Raw genomic sequence first — 14,333 nt, 5'->3', positions numbered from 1 at the left:
CTAAATTTTCAACTCAAGGCAGTGCCCTACTCCAGGGATTATAAAAGAAAGTATGAGTTCTTCCGAAGAAAGCTGAAGAAGCAGGTGAGTGATACTTATAATGAGTTCTTAGGAATGAATGTTCTATACACCAAAAGTAATGGGAAATGCTTTTTAAAATGGATGGAGGGGATAAAAAAAAAGTAATATAGAATTTGTTCTATATTTGTAACAACTTTAAATAGTTTCTTATAGAGGAAGGATGCTTATTTTTTAATATATAATTAGAGACCACAATTATTTTATGTCTTTATTTTTCAAGATATCCTATAATTTAGAAAAATAATATTAAATGTTTGCCTTTAAAAAGCAAACTTTCCTAGTGGGGTTTGTGGGAATTTGGCTTTATAGAATCTGAGTAGATTCAATTCAGCGTTTGGAAATAAACTCATTATCTACCCATCTATTTCATTTCGGTTGGTGATGACCATTTTTTAAAATACTTTTCCAGTTTGCTCATAATTTCCACCTTTCCCTGCAGTTTAGGAATACTATCACTAGGTGGCTATATTGGGTTACACTTTCTTGCATTGTAAGCCAGATGCCTGCTTTCCCAGATTTAAGATGGTGCGGTCAGCTACCGCAGACATTTTTTCCATCCAAAATTTAACAAAAGTGAAATATAATAGTTGTTTAGTACAAATATTCTATGTCCAAATAAAATCCTAAAATATTAGCAACTTTTTAAACTCATCTTTAGTAATAACTATATTACAATTGCTCTGGGAATTTTTTTTTCTGCTTCTTAAAATTCTTTGTTGATTTATTTGTCCGGTAAATATGTTCAGTCTTAATGAAAAGATGCTGGTGGAATAGAAGAACTAAGTTCTCCATTTGTCACTCTGAACACTTGTAGACATGCTGTGATATCTAATTGCTGATGCCTTGCAGACAGCAGCAGATACAGAACAAGGCCTCTACACACGGGTCACAGAACACAAAAATGATAATGAAAGCAATAATATTCATGGTGCTCTCACTACATAGTGGGCATTCTTCTTAGCAAGTTATATGTATTATTCATGTAATCTCTATAATAACTCTATAAAGAAGGGACTGTTTTTTAAATGAATAAAAGTACTTTTAATAATGCATGAGATAATCAAATCATAATGGGGTTTGAAAATCCATAGAATTAAATAATAATGGATATAGAATTTAGTCAAAACACATTCATGGATATTTATAGCCTTACACTCTGCCCAAGAATGGATAACAGTAATGGGTTCAACATCAAATTTATAAATTAGGGGGAAAAAAAACAGGATATACCTATATCACTTAAAAGGGAAGCTATAAAGTTAAAAAAGCAACAGTAAAAGAGAGCAATTTTAAAATTATGAAGTTAAAGCTGCTTTAAATTATTTTATGTATAGAATAATGGACATCTCATAGAGAAAAAATAAACAATGAAAGCACAGGCAACTCTTACAGACGAGGAGCACTAAACTGACATTTCCATCAGCAGTTGACATATGAGAGGAAATGAGAACTGCTATAAACTTCTGGATTTGAAAACTTATTTGAAATCATCAATGTAGGTAAATTCCTAGAGTAATATCACTTTCTAAAATTGGCCCAAGACATCAGCTAAACTTGAATATTTCTGGGAAAAGTTTTTTTCTTAGTCATATTTTCTTTTTCAGTTACAGTTGATACACAATATTATATTTGTTTCAGGTGTGTACTCCAGTGACTAGACATTACATAACTTACTAAGTGACCATCCTGATGCCATCACCTGAGCATTCTTACCACCATCAGTAGCTTCTTCAGATACAAAAATCACAAGTCTCTGTTATGACTTGATTAGAGAAAATGCATGAATTCTTTCATACGTAGAGGAAATAGAGGCAATGTCCCTAGTCATGTTTTCCCTGAAAGAGGGTCTTGGGCACAGGGTAGAATACAATGAGTTTCATCACTTTCATGAGAGAGAAATTTGCCGTCGTGTTGAATTGATTTAAACCAGAAGTCTTTCTCCTTTCGTTCTTCAGAATGACATTCCAAACAAATTCGAAATGAAACTTCGCCGTGCAACTGTTCTCGAGGACTCTTACAGGAGAATTATGGGTGTCAAGAGAGCAGACTTCCTCAAGGCTCGACTGTGGATTGAGTTTGATGGTGAAAAAGGATTAGATTACGGAGGAGTCGCCAGAGAATGGTTCTTCCTGATCTCAAAGGAGATGTTTAACCCTTATTATGGGTTGTTTGAATATTCTGCTACGTAAGCACCTTTACATTGATTGTATACAGAAAAAGGAATCACTATTTTGAAAGTAATAGAGTTGTATGATGCAAGGAAAATGTATGTTACGATGTGCCGGAAGGAAGAGTATAACTGATGTGTCAAAAATAACTTTTTTAAATTGTGGTAAAATACACTTAATATAAAATTTACCACTTCAACCATTTTAAAGTGAGTGTACAGTTCAGTGGCATTACATGTAAGTACTTTCACACTGTTGTGCAGCCATCACTTCCATCCACTTCTAGAACTTTTTCATCACCCCAAACTGAGACTCCATACTCATTAAACACTGACTCCCCCAGTCCCTGGCAGCCCGCATTTTACTCTCTGCCTCTATGAATTCGACAGCTGTAGGTACCTCACGTAAGTGGAATCATATAGTATTATCTCTTCCTGACCGATGGACTTCATTAGCATAATGTCCTCAAGCCCCATCCATATGGTAGAAGGTGTCAGAATTTCTTTCCTTTCGAAGGCTAAGTAGTATCCCATTGTGTGTACATACCACAGTCTGTTTCTTCCTTCATCTTTCAGTGAACATTCAGGTTGTTTCTACCTTTTGACAGAAATCACTGTTTTTAAAACCATTAAATCCAGTGGTCTAATATCGTTCTAAAAGAGGTAGACAACTCTAAAAAGAGGGATATAACTTACAATTATTTGTCAGTTTAACATTTTTATTTGAAATATGAAGAGGAGCATTTAAACGTGGCTGTCTTTGCAGGGACAATTATACCCTACAGATAAATCCAAATTCTGGATTGTGTAATGAAGATCACCTCTCTTACTTCAAGTTTATTGGCCGGGTAGCTGGAATGGCAGTATATCATGGCAAATTGTTGGATGGTTAGTATTCAGCTTAAAATGTTCTTATGTGTAATTATAATTATTGTATTATAATATATGTAATTATATGGTGTAATAATAATGTGATTTATCTGATTTCTTTCACTTGTAATTATTTTTTAAATATTTATTTTTTGCAAGGTTTTTTCATCCGCCCATTTTACAAGATGATGCTCCACAAACCAATAACACTTCATGATATGGAATCAGTGGTATGTCTTTTTCACTTATAATAGAGAGAGAGAGTATAATTTAGTAGGCAACTAAATATTTTAAAATAGCTTTTAATGATGAAGAAATGAATAGATTATAATGTTTTTCCCATTACCCAAAATACAAATGAACATTTTTCCCAACATTTTATTTTGAAAAGTTTCCAGCTTATAATAAAATAAAATAAAGTTTACAGTGGGCATGTGTGTATCCACAGCCCAAATCCCATAATTGGTGTTTTGCCTGCATACTTAATTATCACACACCCACTCACCTGTCCACCCCTCCAGCCATCAATCTATTTTTCTGATGCCGTTCAAAGAAAGTTGCAGATACCAGTAAACTCCTCCCTAAATACTTCAATGTGCTCAACGGCCTTTTACTGTATTCTTCACACCCATATTTGAATTGCAATCATTTATGCTAAATGGCCTGTGTTTTCAAAATAGCCGTTCAAAGGCAAGGCCTTGAGATTAGGCCACAACAAAGACACAGAAACGTGCAGATTAAACCCCTGACCGTAGCCCATGCTGAGCAGCTTCAAACACTGAGTGTACACGTGGCTTCCAAGACCTCTCCTTGGTACCAAGTTTATTTTTCATCCCCCTTCTGTGACACAATAGCAGTGTGAATAGTATAATTCTTCACAAATCATAAGATTGCATAGGTACTGGAGCTGGTTAATTGAGGCTCTGTATTTGAGGATTTCCTTAACTTGGGCCAGGTGTAAATAACACCATCCTTGCAGACACTTCAACATTTCCCACAGTCTCATAGGCCGTGTGAGAAAGGTGCTAGGTATTCCTGGGTATCCGTGGAAGTTCAGTTTCTCTGAAAACTACTTTAACTGAATAATAAAATTTGTACCTCCACTGCCACACAGGGGTGAATTTCTAAACATTCAAGCAGGTACCACTTTACTGATGTATGTATTTTTACCGTCACCCTAGCTTAGTCATCCACATCTTTTTATAATATGTGTGTGTACTTGGGAAAGATGCCCAATGACCTTTTCATCTTGGTCCAATTATTCATTCAGACTTCAGTATACTTTCTTTGCAAGTTCAGGTGTCTTCTTTTTATATGTATGCAAATGTTAAATATGTAATTTTTCCCATCTAGGATAGTGAATATTACAATTCACTAAGATGGATTCTGGAAAATGATCCAACAGAGCTGGACCTCAGGTTTGTCATCGATGAAGAACTTTTTGGACAGGTTTGTAAACTTTGATTAATTAAAATGATACAGGAATTATGAAACAACTGTTACAACAAGTTTAGATGTTAAATAATGTATATACTCAGAACATATCTGTGCTCTATTTTTAAATTGACTTTCCAGTATCGAAAGCTGCATCCCAGCAAGAATTTCTGCTTTCGTTGACATTTGACTCATTCCATATTTATTTTAGTAAAACTAATATTTTAAGTTTTCTTAGCTTTTGAATGGATTTAATTTAAAACACCAGGCTCCTAGGATAACTATAATATGTATACTTTATTTTTTCACTAAAATAACATCAAGGTGTCGTGCTTCATTTTAGACTCATCAGCATGAGTTGAAAGTTGGTGGATCAGAAATAGTCGTCACCAATAAGAACAAAAAGGAATATATTTAGTAAGTATTGTGTTATAAGTACTTTACCATTTATAATAAATACTTTACTGGATATAATTTCTCACTTCTTCCCCGGAAGACTCTTCGTCTGTTCTCTCTCTCCCCCAACAGTTAGAGTCTCACCGTCCTTTTCCTTTAACGATGCCATGTTACCATTCCCATTAAATATTTTACCTTGGGCTTAGCTAGTCTTTATTTTTTTTTTCTAACAAAAATAAATGTACCTTGAATTCTTTTTTTGATTCCTGTGAAAAAGACAGAATGTTTTGTTTCTTTTAGCCTTGTAATACAGTGGCGATTTGTGAATCGAATCCAGAAGCAAATGGCTGCTTTTAAAGAGGTATTCGTCTTCTTTTATTTGCTCTCCTGTAATTTCCTAGTACAGTCCATAAGTTTTCAATATTGGGGCTTATCACAGCAGAGAAAATGTGTATGTGACTTACTTTTTAAACCCAATTTAATTATATTTTTATGTTAACAAAATATTGAATGAGTAGATGTTCACTGTTAAAACTCAGTCATTGAAGAGGTCCAGGCAGTAAACCTCGACAGCCCCCTCACCTGTAGCACTGCCCCTCGCCTCTCCCAGGCCCATCCTTTCACCCTGAGTAACCTTAGTGAGCAAAGAAACAAGAGTGCTACAGGCAGGGGCAGTGGAAGGGACCATTTGTTTCTTTTTCTAAAGGGGATTACCCTATACATGTTGTTTGTGACTTGTTTTCTTTTCTCTCATCGAATATTTATTGGAGCCTTAGCTGGTGTGGCTCAGTGGATTGAGCACCGGACTGTCAATCAAAAGGTTGCTGATTCAGTTCCCGGTTAGGGCACGTGCCTGGGTTGCGGGCCAGGTCTGGGGCATGTGAGAGGCAACCCATCAATGTTTCTGTCCCTCTCTTTCTCCATCCTTACCCCGCTCTCAAATAAATAAATAAATAAATAAAATATTTATTGGAGATCTTACCATGCCAAGATATATAGCTACCTTTGTTTTGTGGCTGCATTTTATTCATGATATAAATTCACAAGTTATTTGAACTTCCCCCAACTGATGGACATTTAGGCTATTGTCAGGGTGTTCATTTCTTAAGCTAAATTAAAATCTTCCATTAAATGTTTATCACACACTTTTTCATTTCTTCAATATTGAGCACTGACTGTGTGTCTGGTGCTGTGACAGGCAAAAGGACATAGGTCCTGCTGTCAGGGAGCAAAGACTCTAAAATGTGAAGTGGACTGAGATGAGCCTGCACATCTCAGGGCAGCACAGCAGAGTCGAAGAAGCCAGAGCAGAGAGAGGCAGCGGAGGGCAGGGAGGAGAGGGATTGTTCAGTCACAAACGAGTGGGAAATGCAGCTCTAAGCAGATGCAGCAGCACATGTGAAGGTGGCCATGAGACAGATTGTGCACACATTAGAAAACACATAAGCAATTCCGACAGTAGAAGAGAGGATGCAAAAGGTAAAACTAAGCCTTGGAGAGCTGGCCAAAAACCAGATTCCAAAGGGCCTGTTTGTTAGTTTTCTCTGAAGTCCAGTGAGGGGAAGGAAGGTGGCCTTTAAGGCTGGTCAGCAATAAAACAGTAGGATTCAGTGTCCATTGTAGACCATTCAGGAAGTGACATGTAGTGGGTTAGAGGGACAGAAAGGCTAGTTGGAAAAGAGCCTACAGTAATCCAGGTGAAGAATGAATTAGGAACAAAGACAGTAGTGCTGCGAAGAGAGCCGTGTGTGCATTTGAGTGGTATTCAGGAGGGGAGATCCACAGCATAGGGTGATTTAAAGGATGGATGATTGGGGTGATGGTGTGGATTGGGGAAATCAATCGCCTCTGGATGTGTGATGGAGCTTTGGACCCGGTAAGATGGAAAATTCGAAGGAACAGGAAGGTAAAAGTGGGTGGCCACATGCGGACATCTGGGAACACCAACATTTAAAGGATGGACAGTGAAAAAGAAAACTGCAAAGGAAATTAGCAAAGGCAGACAGAGACATAAGAATAAAACCATCCACAGCAGGCAGAGTTTCAGAAACAAAGGTGTTTTCAACACCACACTGCAGAAAAGTCAGATGAGATATGGAGCTAGAAAGTGTTTATTAGATTTAGCGGCAAAGTTGCTCTCAACTTTTCTCCAGGACGGCTTCAGGGAAGCGATGGCACAGAGCTCAGACTGCAACGGGCTGAGGGGTAGACAGGAGGGGATCAGGTAGATTTGGTCATTTATAACACTGTCAAGAACTTGGCTGTGAAGAGAAGAAAAGAGTGTTTGCTGTTTGTTCTGTTTTTAAGGCAGGTGTGGCTGGAATGAATTCAGATGCATAAAGAGTGAGCTGGTAAAGAGGAGGAGGTTCAGTGAGAGGAGCTGGGGGAAGCGGGTGGAGCTCACAGCGAGTGGTGCCCCTCTCCACTGCAGCGGGAAGGAGGCCACGATGATGCTGGTGCTGGTTGGTTTTGTCCATGGGGCTGTGGAAGGTTGAGTGAATTTCATCCTGCCTAATGGCCTCTATTTTCTCTCTCAAATATTAGAAATTATCTTCTGTAAAGAAGGGGCGACAGAAAGGAGGAGGAGGCTTGAGGAGTGCAGGGAAGCTTTAAAATTGCCAGGTTGAGGAGTCAGTGAGAGAACAGACTAGGGTCACATCTATTTTCTCGCCAATATTGAAAGCTCAGTTCAGTTGAGAGCCCATGAATGGGTAAAGGCAGGAATCTGTGTGGATGTGGGATTTCTCCAATGGCACCCAGGAGCTGACCCTGCTAACAAAGCTTTTAAATACATTCTGTCTTCTAGGGATTTTTTGAACTAATACCACAAGATCTTATCAAAATTTTTGATGAGAATGAGCTAGAGGTAAGGAATATTATTTTTTATTTTAAAACAGAACTTTTTTACTCTATATTTTTCTTGTCTGTAGTGTGACATTTCTTATTATGTATGTAGCTTCTTATGTGTGGACTGGGAGATGTCGACGTGAACGACTGGAGAGAACACACCAAGTATAAAAATGGCTACAGCATCAACCACCAAGTAATCCAGTGGTTTTGGAAGGTAATTGAAAGCTTCCATTTTCATAAACTGCTTTTGATAGATTCGGTCATACATAACATAAGTATGCCGGTTAACTTCCCTTATAGATAAGCAGAACATAGCCCAGCAAAGACTGTCTTTGATTTAGTGCTGTATACATCTACCTTCTGGGTGTGGCCCCAGCCTCCAGCCGTACTTAGAGATAGGGAAGTAAGATGTTCGGGTGGAGTAAATGGCAGTGACAGCTAACATAGGCACTTAGTTTCTTCGTAAAGTAGGGACTCTTCAAGAGAACCTGTAACAACCTGCAGTGTTTTCTCTGGAACTCCTACATGGTTCCTTTAAATGTGATTTTCAGTCTTATGGAGAAATATGTAATTGAACAACAATAAAAAGAAGAAAGAAATGTGTCTAATAATATCAATAAATATATTTTTTAGGAACCCTGACTCACTTCTGAGAATAATTTTTATCACTTTATTAGACTATAATCTCATTCTAAAAAGTGCCATGAAGCCTTGGAAATAAAGTTTTCAAGGACTTTGTAAAACACCCATAAACAAAATTTAAAAGAAACCACAAATTTAAAAGAAACATGCGAATTTACTAAGTGATGATCAATGCTGTAAATAAATTCTGGTAGGATGTTTTTCAGGATAGTTTTGTTACCTTTTTTCCAATGATATTCCTAAATGCTGTTTTTATCTTAATCAGGCTGTTTTAATGATGGATTCAGAAAAAAGAATTCGGTTACTTCAGTTTGTCACTGGCACATCTCGGGTGCCTATGAATGGATTTGCTGAACTCTACGGTAAGGATTTTCCACACCATTTAAAAATGGAGCAATGCCAGTTGTCTTTTTCGTGGCCCATTAGTCCTCAAGCCTCTATCATTTATACAGACATTTCACTTAATAAAAAGGAAGCTTTTTAAAATGATATAATTAGACACACTGAAGTAGGCCAAAATGTACTTACACCTTCTAATCAGATAGCAAAGAAGAAAACTAGAAACATGAAATGACTTGAGTTACTTTCCATTCTTGAATTTTAAATTTCTCATTCCATTAGGGAAAAAACATTGCCTGTAGTGTGGGAGTCTAGGGCAGCATGCGAAGTTCCACAGCATGTTACTAAGTGTACAGAAAACAACAGAAGGTATCATGGTAGGATACATATGGGGAAATACTGGACCAAACAAAGTTCAGTAGATTTCTTTGGGACTTAAGAACCTTTGCTATGGGGGGATAGAAATGAAGATGTATTTGACCATGGAGTCCCTGTGCCTGTGGACGTAGGGGGAAGTGGGGGTGGAGAATCCCATTAGGCTACTACTTCTCAGTCTTGTGGGGAATGGCAGGGCTGGGGATAAGAGTGCATATATCTCTTGCTATTCAGAATAGTTACTATTAATTAAGTTTTCTATAAAGTGAAATTCTACATATCCTATCTAACTATTTTCTGTCCTATTTACCTCATAACGCTAGAGGTGTGTTTTATAAGAAAAAAAGAGTACTGTTTTTGACAATAGGGCACAACAGGTTATCTTGTATCTGTTAGCATATTGTTTATTGGAGTGATGTCTACTTGCTTTTAAAGATGCCAAGAAGAACAAATCATTCAGGGAAAGTATGGCTCGGAGTGGAGCCCAACTCAGAGCCACGAAGAAGAATAGAATTGTTCTGGGAAGTAGAAGTCAGGGACTGTGGCCGAGACAGTTCCTTAAGTGACTTTGTCAGGCATAGAGAAAGCTGTTGCTACCTGGTGGAATTGCCAGCCCCCTCTGTCTCCTCCTTGGCAAACTGGTCTCCTCGTTAAGCGCCATTTATATTTGTGTGCAGAACCTGTCAAGCAGCTGCCACTTTGCTAGAATAAACACTCCCAGGGAGAGGAAGGAGAACAGGAACTTTGCTGCTAGCCAGCACGCTCATTCCTTCTGCCTCGTTGGATTTCTTAGTATTTGTCTTTCTGGTGGTTTCACCTGACTCCCGCTTCCTGCCTCTTCTCCTAGGCTTCGGCCATTCCTTAGAGAAACTCATGGCAAACATCCCTTTTCATCTCTACCTCCGCTCCCCTCTTCCATGCATCCAGGCCCACAGCCACCCACTGATTTCACAAACCGTGAGACTTGGCAACAATATCCCGCACACAGAGCCAGAGTTATTAGTGTTACAATATAAATTCAAATTCTTTTGTACTTACAAAAGAAAAAACTGCTTCAAAACATTAATGTTACAATGCAATATTATCTAGCCAATAAAAAACATGTGTATACCGATTGACTTAGTAGGAGTTTTCCCAATGGATTGTTTAGGTGAATGAATCAGGAGGCAGGGAAATAGATAAGACTTCAGGCGACAGAAAACAAATAGTGACAGAAGTACTGAAGTTTTAACTGTGAACATAATTGTGATGGGTGATGTGTGAAAAGTAATGCTTTTTGAGAAAACAAGACATGGAGAAAATTATGGGAGGTTACACCTTGGGTTGTCAGCATTGCTTACCTGGGTGGTTGGAGGATTTAAGAATTGGAGGAGAAAGAGCTAAATGAAAACAGCAAGGGAAAACAGAGTTTCTAGAAACGTCCATAATAAAAGAAAAGTACAGCAGTTACGACGCGATCCCACGCACATAAAAAATTCTATGTGGATGCGCACACACAAAAGATTCATGATGGGGTGTTTCCTCAGATTTAATAGTGAAATCTGATGTAATTTTTCTATCATTACATTTTTCTCAATTGCTTTAATATTTTGCAGTAAGATTTTATAATCAGAGAAATTAAAGCTGTTTTCAGCGGAACACAAGCAAGACAGAAAACGCTCATTTTCTCTGTGCTCCTGAGAAGGAGGTGGTGGACAGAAACGCAGAGCTAGGAGGCGGCCGACGCATTTTGGGCCACCCGCCCCAGGGGCGGAGCGATCTGGTGGAAGAGGTGTCCTCAGGGCTGCTGCACAGTAAAGCCGCAGCCGAGCACAGGACAGCTCCGTTTCTTTGGAGTTTAAGGAAACTAAATTAGCTCTCTGTATGTTTACGTTCTACAGCAGAAAAAGCGAGTTGTGAAATGCCTAGGGTTTCCTGTAAAGAGCAAATAAAACCAAAGCAACTCTTCTTCTTTATAGGCTCAAACGGACCACAGTCTTTTACAGTTGAACAGTGGGGTACCCCTGAAAAGCTGCCAAGAGCCCATACATGGTAAGCAGTTTCTCAGACCCTGAGAGCACAAGGTCTCAGAGAGCAAATCTCCCCTTGGTACAGAAGGCCTAGTTCCCTCTGTGCTATGTTATTGGCAGCTGTGGAGGAGTGCGGGGGGAGGAGGAAGAGGCAACAACACCAACCCAAGAACAGCTGTCACTTTACCAGGTAGGCCTGGGCTTGAGGTTCAGGAGAGGCTCACCTCAGCTGTTGATCATATGTTGCCTCCATCGCATGAATGATGGGCGATCCCAAGAGGGGCTAGAATGTTCCTTTTGGGGTTTAAAGTGACAGAGGAACCCAGACATTTGGAGGTGGAGACAGGAGGACTTCACCGCGCAGTCATGGGGAAAGCCCATGCCTAGAATACAATCCTGTATCTCCTTCCCCCCGGTGATTAAACATCTTTCAGTGGATCATCACCAGTGACCACCTTACCGTGCTTGCTGTGGGGATACTGGCTTCGTCCATGTCTGTCTTAACCAGTTCCTCTCTCTTTTTCAGCTTTAATCGCTTGGATCTGCCACCCTATGAATCATTTGAAGAATTATGGGATAAGCTTCAGATGGCAATTGAGAACACTCAGGGCTTTGATGGGGTTGATTAGATTACAAACAATAATCTGCTGTGTTTTGCTGCCACTTTTTTTTATCAGCAAATTCTTGACTTAAAATTTTCCAGGGAACTGCTAACACTTAGACATCAATTCTTCCCAGATATTGGATAAAACCCTACAAAAGCATTAGAAGCAGTAGTGCGACCACTTTACCAGTACTTCATCCACTTTAGAGTAACATGTTGCATTTACACAGTCGTTTCCTTCTGTCGTTAGAGTTCACACTCCAGGACCTGCGTCCTTCCTGCCTGACATAGTGAGTTGTGTCCTTAATAATTTACCTCTTTTCCGGTGTTTGCCAGGCAGTCCTTTCTTAAACTACTGAAATTATAACTGTGAAATATTTGTGATAAGTGTCATGTGTGAAAAGCTTATGCTTTCTGAAAAGGAAAACTGAGATTTGGAAAAGGATACTTTAATATCCAGTAAACGACACTATATTTAGCGCTGCCTGCAGCTGTGCGTTACTCTGTAGACCTGCCTGTGCACCTTACTGCCCAGAATTTTGGAAAAACCTTGGAAAGTGTGTTAGCTATATTTTTAGTCAACTGACTCACTGGCAAAAAAAATTGTTTACTTCTTCATTTAAAAAGTACTTGGTTCCTGTTAGTATGTGGTTTTACTGAACAAACTGGTATGCGAGACACGGGAAGCAAATTCAGATTTGCAAAGGATGAAAAGTACCAATGCCGTCCTCTTGCCTGCACATCCTCGTATGCTCATGGTTCGTCGCTGTAGTCATCGCCCTCTCGTGTTGTAGTTTAGTTAAAAGACTTCCTTCTTTCAACATTAAACTAAAGCAGTATTTATACAAATACAAAGCAGTATTCCTAAGTATGCCTCAAAGAACTAAGTTAAATATATAGTACTTGCCTTTCCTAGTCATTCTTTATACTTGCACAATTATGTAGTAACTATATGTTTACAGAGTTTATTATGTTTACACATTACGCTATTTTCTGTAGTTGCCTTTTTATATTTTTAGTATGTCACTTTAGTCAAAAAACCAAATAATTTGTTAAAAAATAACCAAAGAATAGTTAGAATGCATAATTTGTATTAAATTTATTACCACATTTCTTATGCTTTTAAAAAATACTGTTTACTATGAAAAGGATGATGTTTTACTATAAACCCAAAACTCTTTAGCAAACTGTTGCAGATAGAATTTTACTTAATCAAATAGAAGTACATGAAAACCATGTATGCGGATTCAACAAACGTTCATTGAATGCCTGCTGGGCACAGAGCACAGCGCTAGGCCCTGGGGTGAGAGCGGTCAGCTTCCCAAAATCGAGCTCAGTCCTCCGCCTCAAGCAACGCACAGGTGTGTGCATGAGTTCTTAAACAATCACACTAGGGGTGAGCGGAACGAGGAGAAAAGGGAGGTGTTTCAGTGAACCTGCCAAAGAGCATGCCAAGACTGTATTGACGTGTTAAATACCTGTTTTGGAGGGATTGTATAGAAAATGCTCTTGCAAAAAGTTAAACCTGTTTCTCCATATGGTATCCTGGGAATTTAGGAATAATTGTAAATATTATATAAATGTTATGAATCCTACATATGTGTATATACACTCTGAGAGCTATAAAAAGTGCTTCCGGATGTTGGTTTCGTTTGGTGCGGTAGAATATCATGGGTACCTGGCAGAGACCTCACACATGTGACAGTAGCAAAACCACTTTCCAAACAGCTTCCCTTAGGGGAAGTAACTCACAAAACGACACACCTTGTGTTTTTAGCACTATTGTGCTGACCAGTGTTCGGACAAGACCACCAGGTGTAGTCCTAATTTTATCATTTATCTGCTGTTGGAACTGAAGCAACTTATTCAGCCTCTCTTGGTTCCACTTTCATCATCTGTCAAATGAGAATCGTCATGCCCACTCTCATTGTTGTGTAAGATTGTTGTTCCAGAGAGGTGTTTTGTAAAGCATCATACAATCCGAGTATGCTTTGTGCTGACCATCAGATTTTGTCAAATTAGGTGTGAACACTAACTATACTCCCAAAGAGGAATCTCTTTATTTAAAAATAAAATACCTGCTAATAGGCAAGGAAGTAGGAACATCTCTGATACTGAATACATACACACATATACATTTAACTAGACACATACGTATGTTTAGCTAGAAGTGGATCTTACCACCAGAATCCATTTTCTCCACATCAGCAAAGTAATTAACATGAGCCAGTGCATTTTGGAATGTCCTCTTTATGTAGAACTGAATGTGAAAACTGTTTTTGTTAAAACAGGATTTTATCACATGACTGTTTAAATATCACTTATGTAAAGTACCATAGCAAATATCAGAGCTTGAGAAAATATAAAGCTGCTTTTTATCTGACTGATATTCATTTGGATGATCTGGTGACTCAGATAAATCAGGAGTGATGAGACCAGACTCACTCCCACCAGCCCCCAGCCACAGACCACCATGCCCTCTGTCTCCCAGCTGGGGGATGACGGTCTGGAAGGAACCTGCATTAAGCAGCACGGCCCCTCACCCCAAACAGAAAAGTATCTCAAA

General features: G+C 38.7%; 1 protein-coding gene across 3 annotated transcripts in view; it reads left to right on the top strand.

Moving 5' to 3' along the window:
• Positions 1 to 14,029, top strand: part of NEDD4 (NEDD4 E3 ubiquitin protein ligase) — a 120,947-nt gene extending 106,918 nt beyond the window's left edge. For 2 of the 3 annotated variants that reach the window (XM_036033893.1, XM_028506828.2), the window contains 12 exons: positions 19 to 84; positions 2,037 to 2,266; positions 3,015 to 3,136; positions 3,278 to 3,348; positions 4,472 to 4,567; positions 4,896 to 4,969; positions 5,249 to 5,309; positions 7,755 to 7,814; positions 7,905 to 8,012; positions 8,706 to 8,802; positions 11,113 to 11,185; positions 11,690 to 14,029. In XM_036033893.1, coding sequence (XP_035889786.1) covers positions 19 to 84; positions 2,037 to 2,266; positions 3,015 to 3,136; positions 3,278 to 3,348; positions 4,472 to 4,567; positions 4,896 to 4,969; positions 5,249 to 5,309; positions 7,755 to 7,814; positions 7,905 to 8,012; positions 8,706 to 8,802; positions 11,113 to 11,185; positions 11,690 to 11,792 — 1,161 coding nt within the window. In that variant the 3' untranslated portion in view covers positions 11,793 to 14,029. The remainder of the gene's footprint in view (positions 1 to 18; positions 85 to 2,036; positions 2,267 to 3,014; positions 3,137 to 3,277; positions 3,349 to 4,471; positions 4,568 to 4,895; positions 4,970 to 5,248; positions 5,310 to 7,754; positions 7,815 to 7,904; positions 8,013 to 8,705; positions 8,803 to 11,112; positions 11,186 to 11,689) is intronic. The other variant, XM_028506832.2, reaches the window with a different exon arrangement.
• Positions 14,030 to 14,333: the final 304 nt, after the last annotated feature.

This window comes from Phyllostomus discolor, chromosome 1, assembly GCF_004126475.2.
Source record: "Phyllostomus discolor isolate MPI-MPIP mPhyDis1 chromosome 1, mPhyDis1.pri.v3, whole genome shotgun sequence".
Lineage (NCBI taxonomy): Eukaryota > Metazoa > Chordata > Mammalia > Chiroptera > Phyllostomidae > Phyllostomus > Phyllostomus discolor.
The sequence above is the reverse complement of the archived record's forward strand: the minus strand, read 5'-3'. Positions and strand labels throughout refer to the sequence as shown.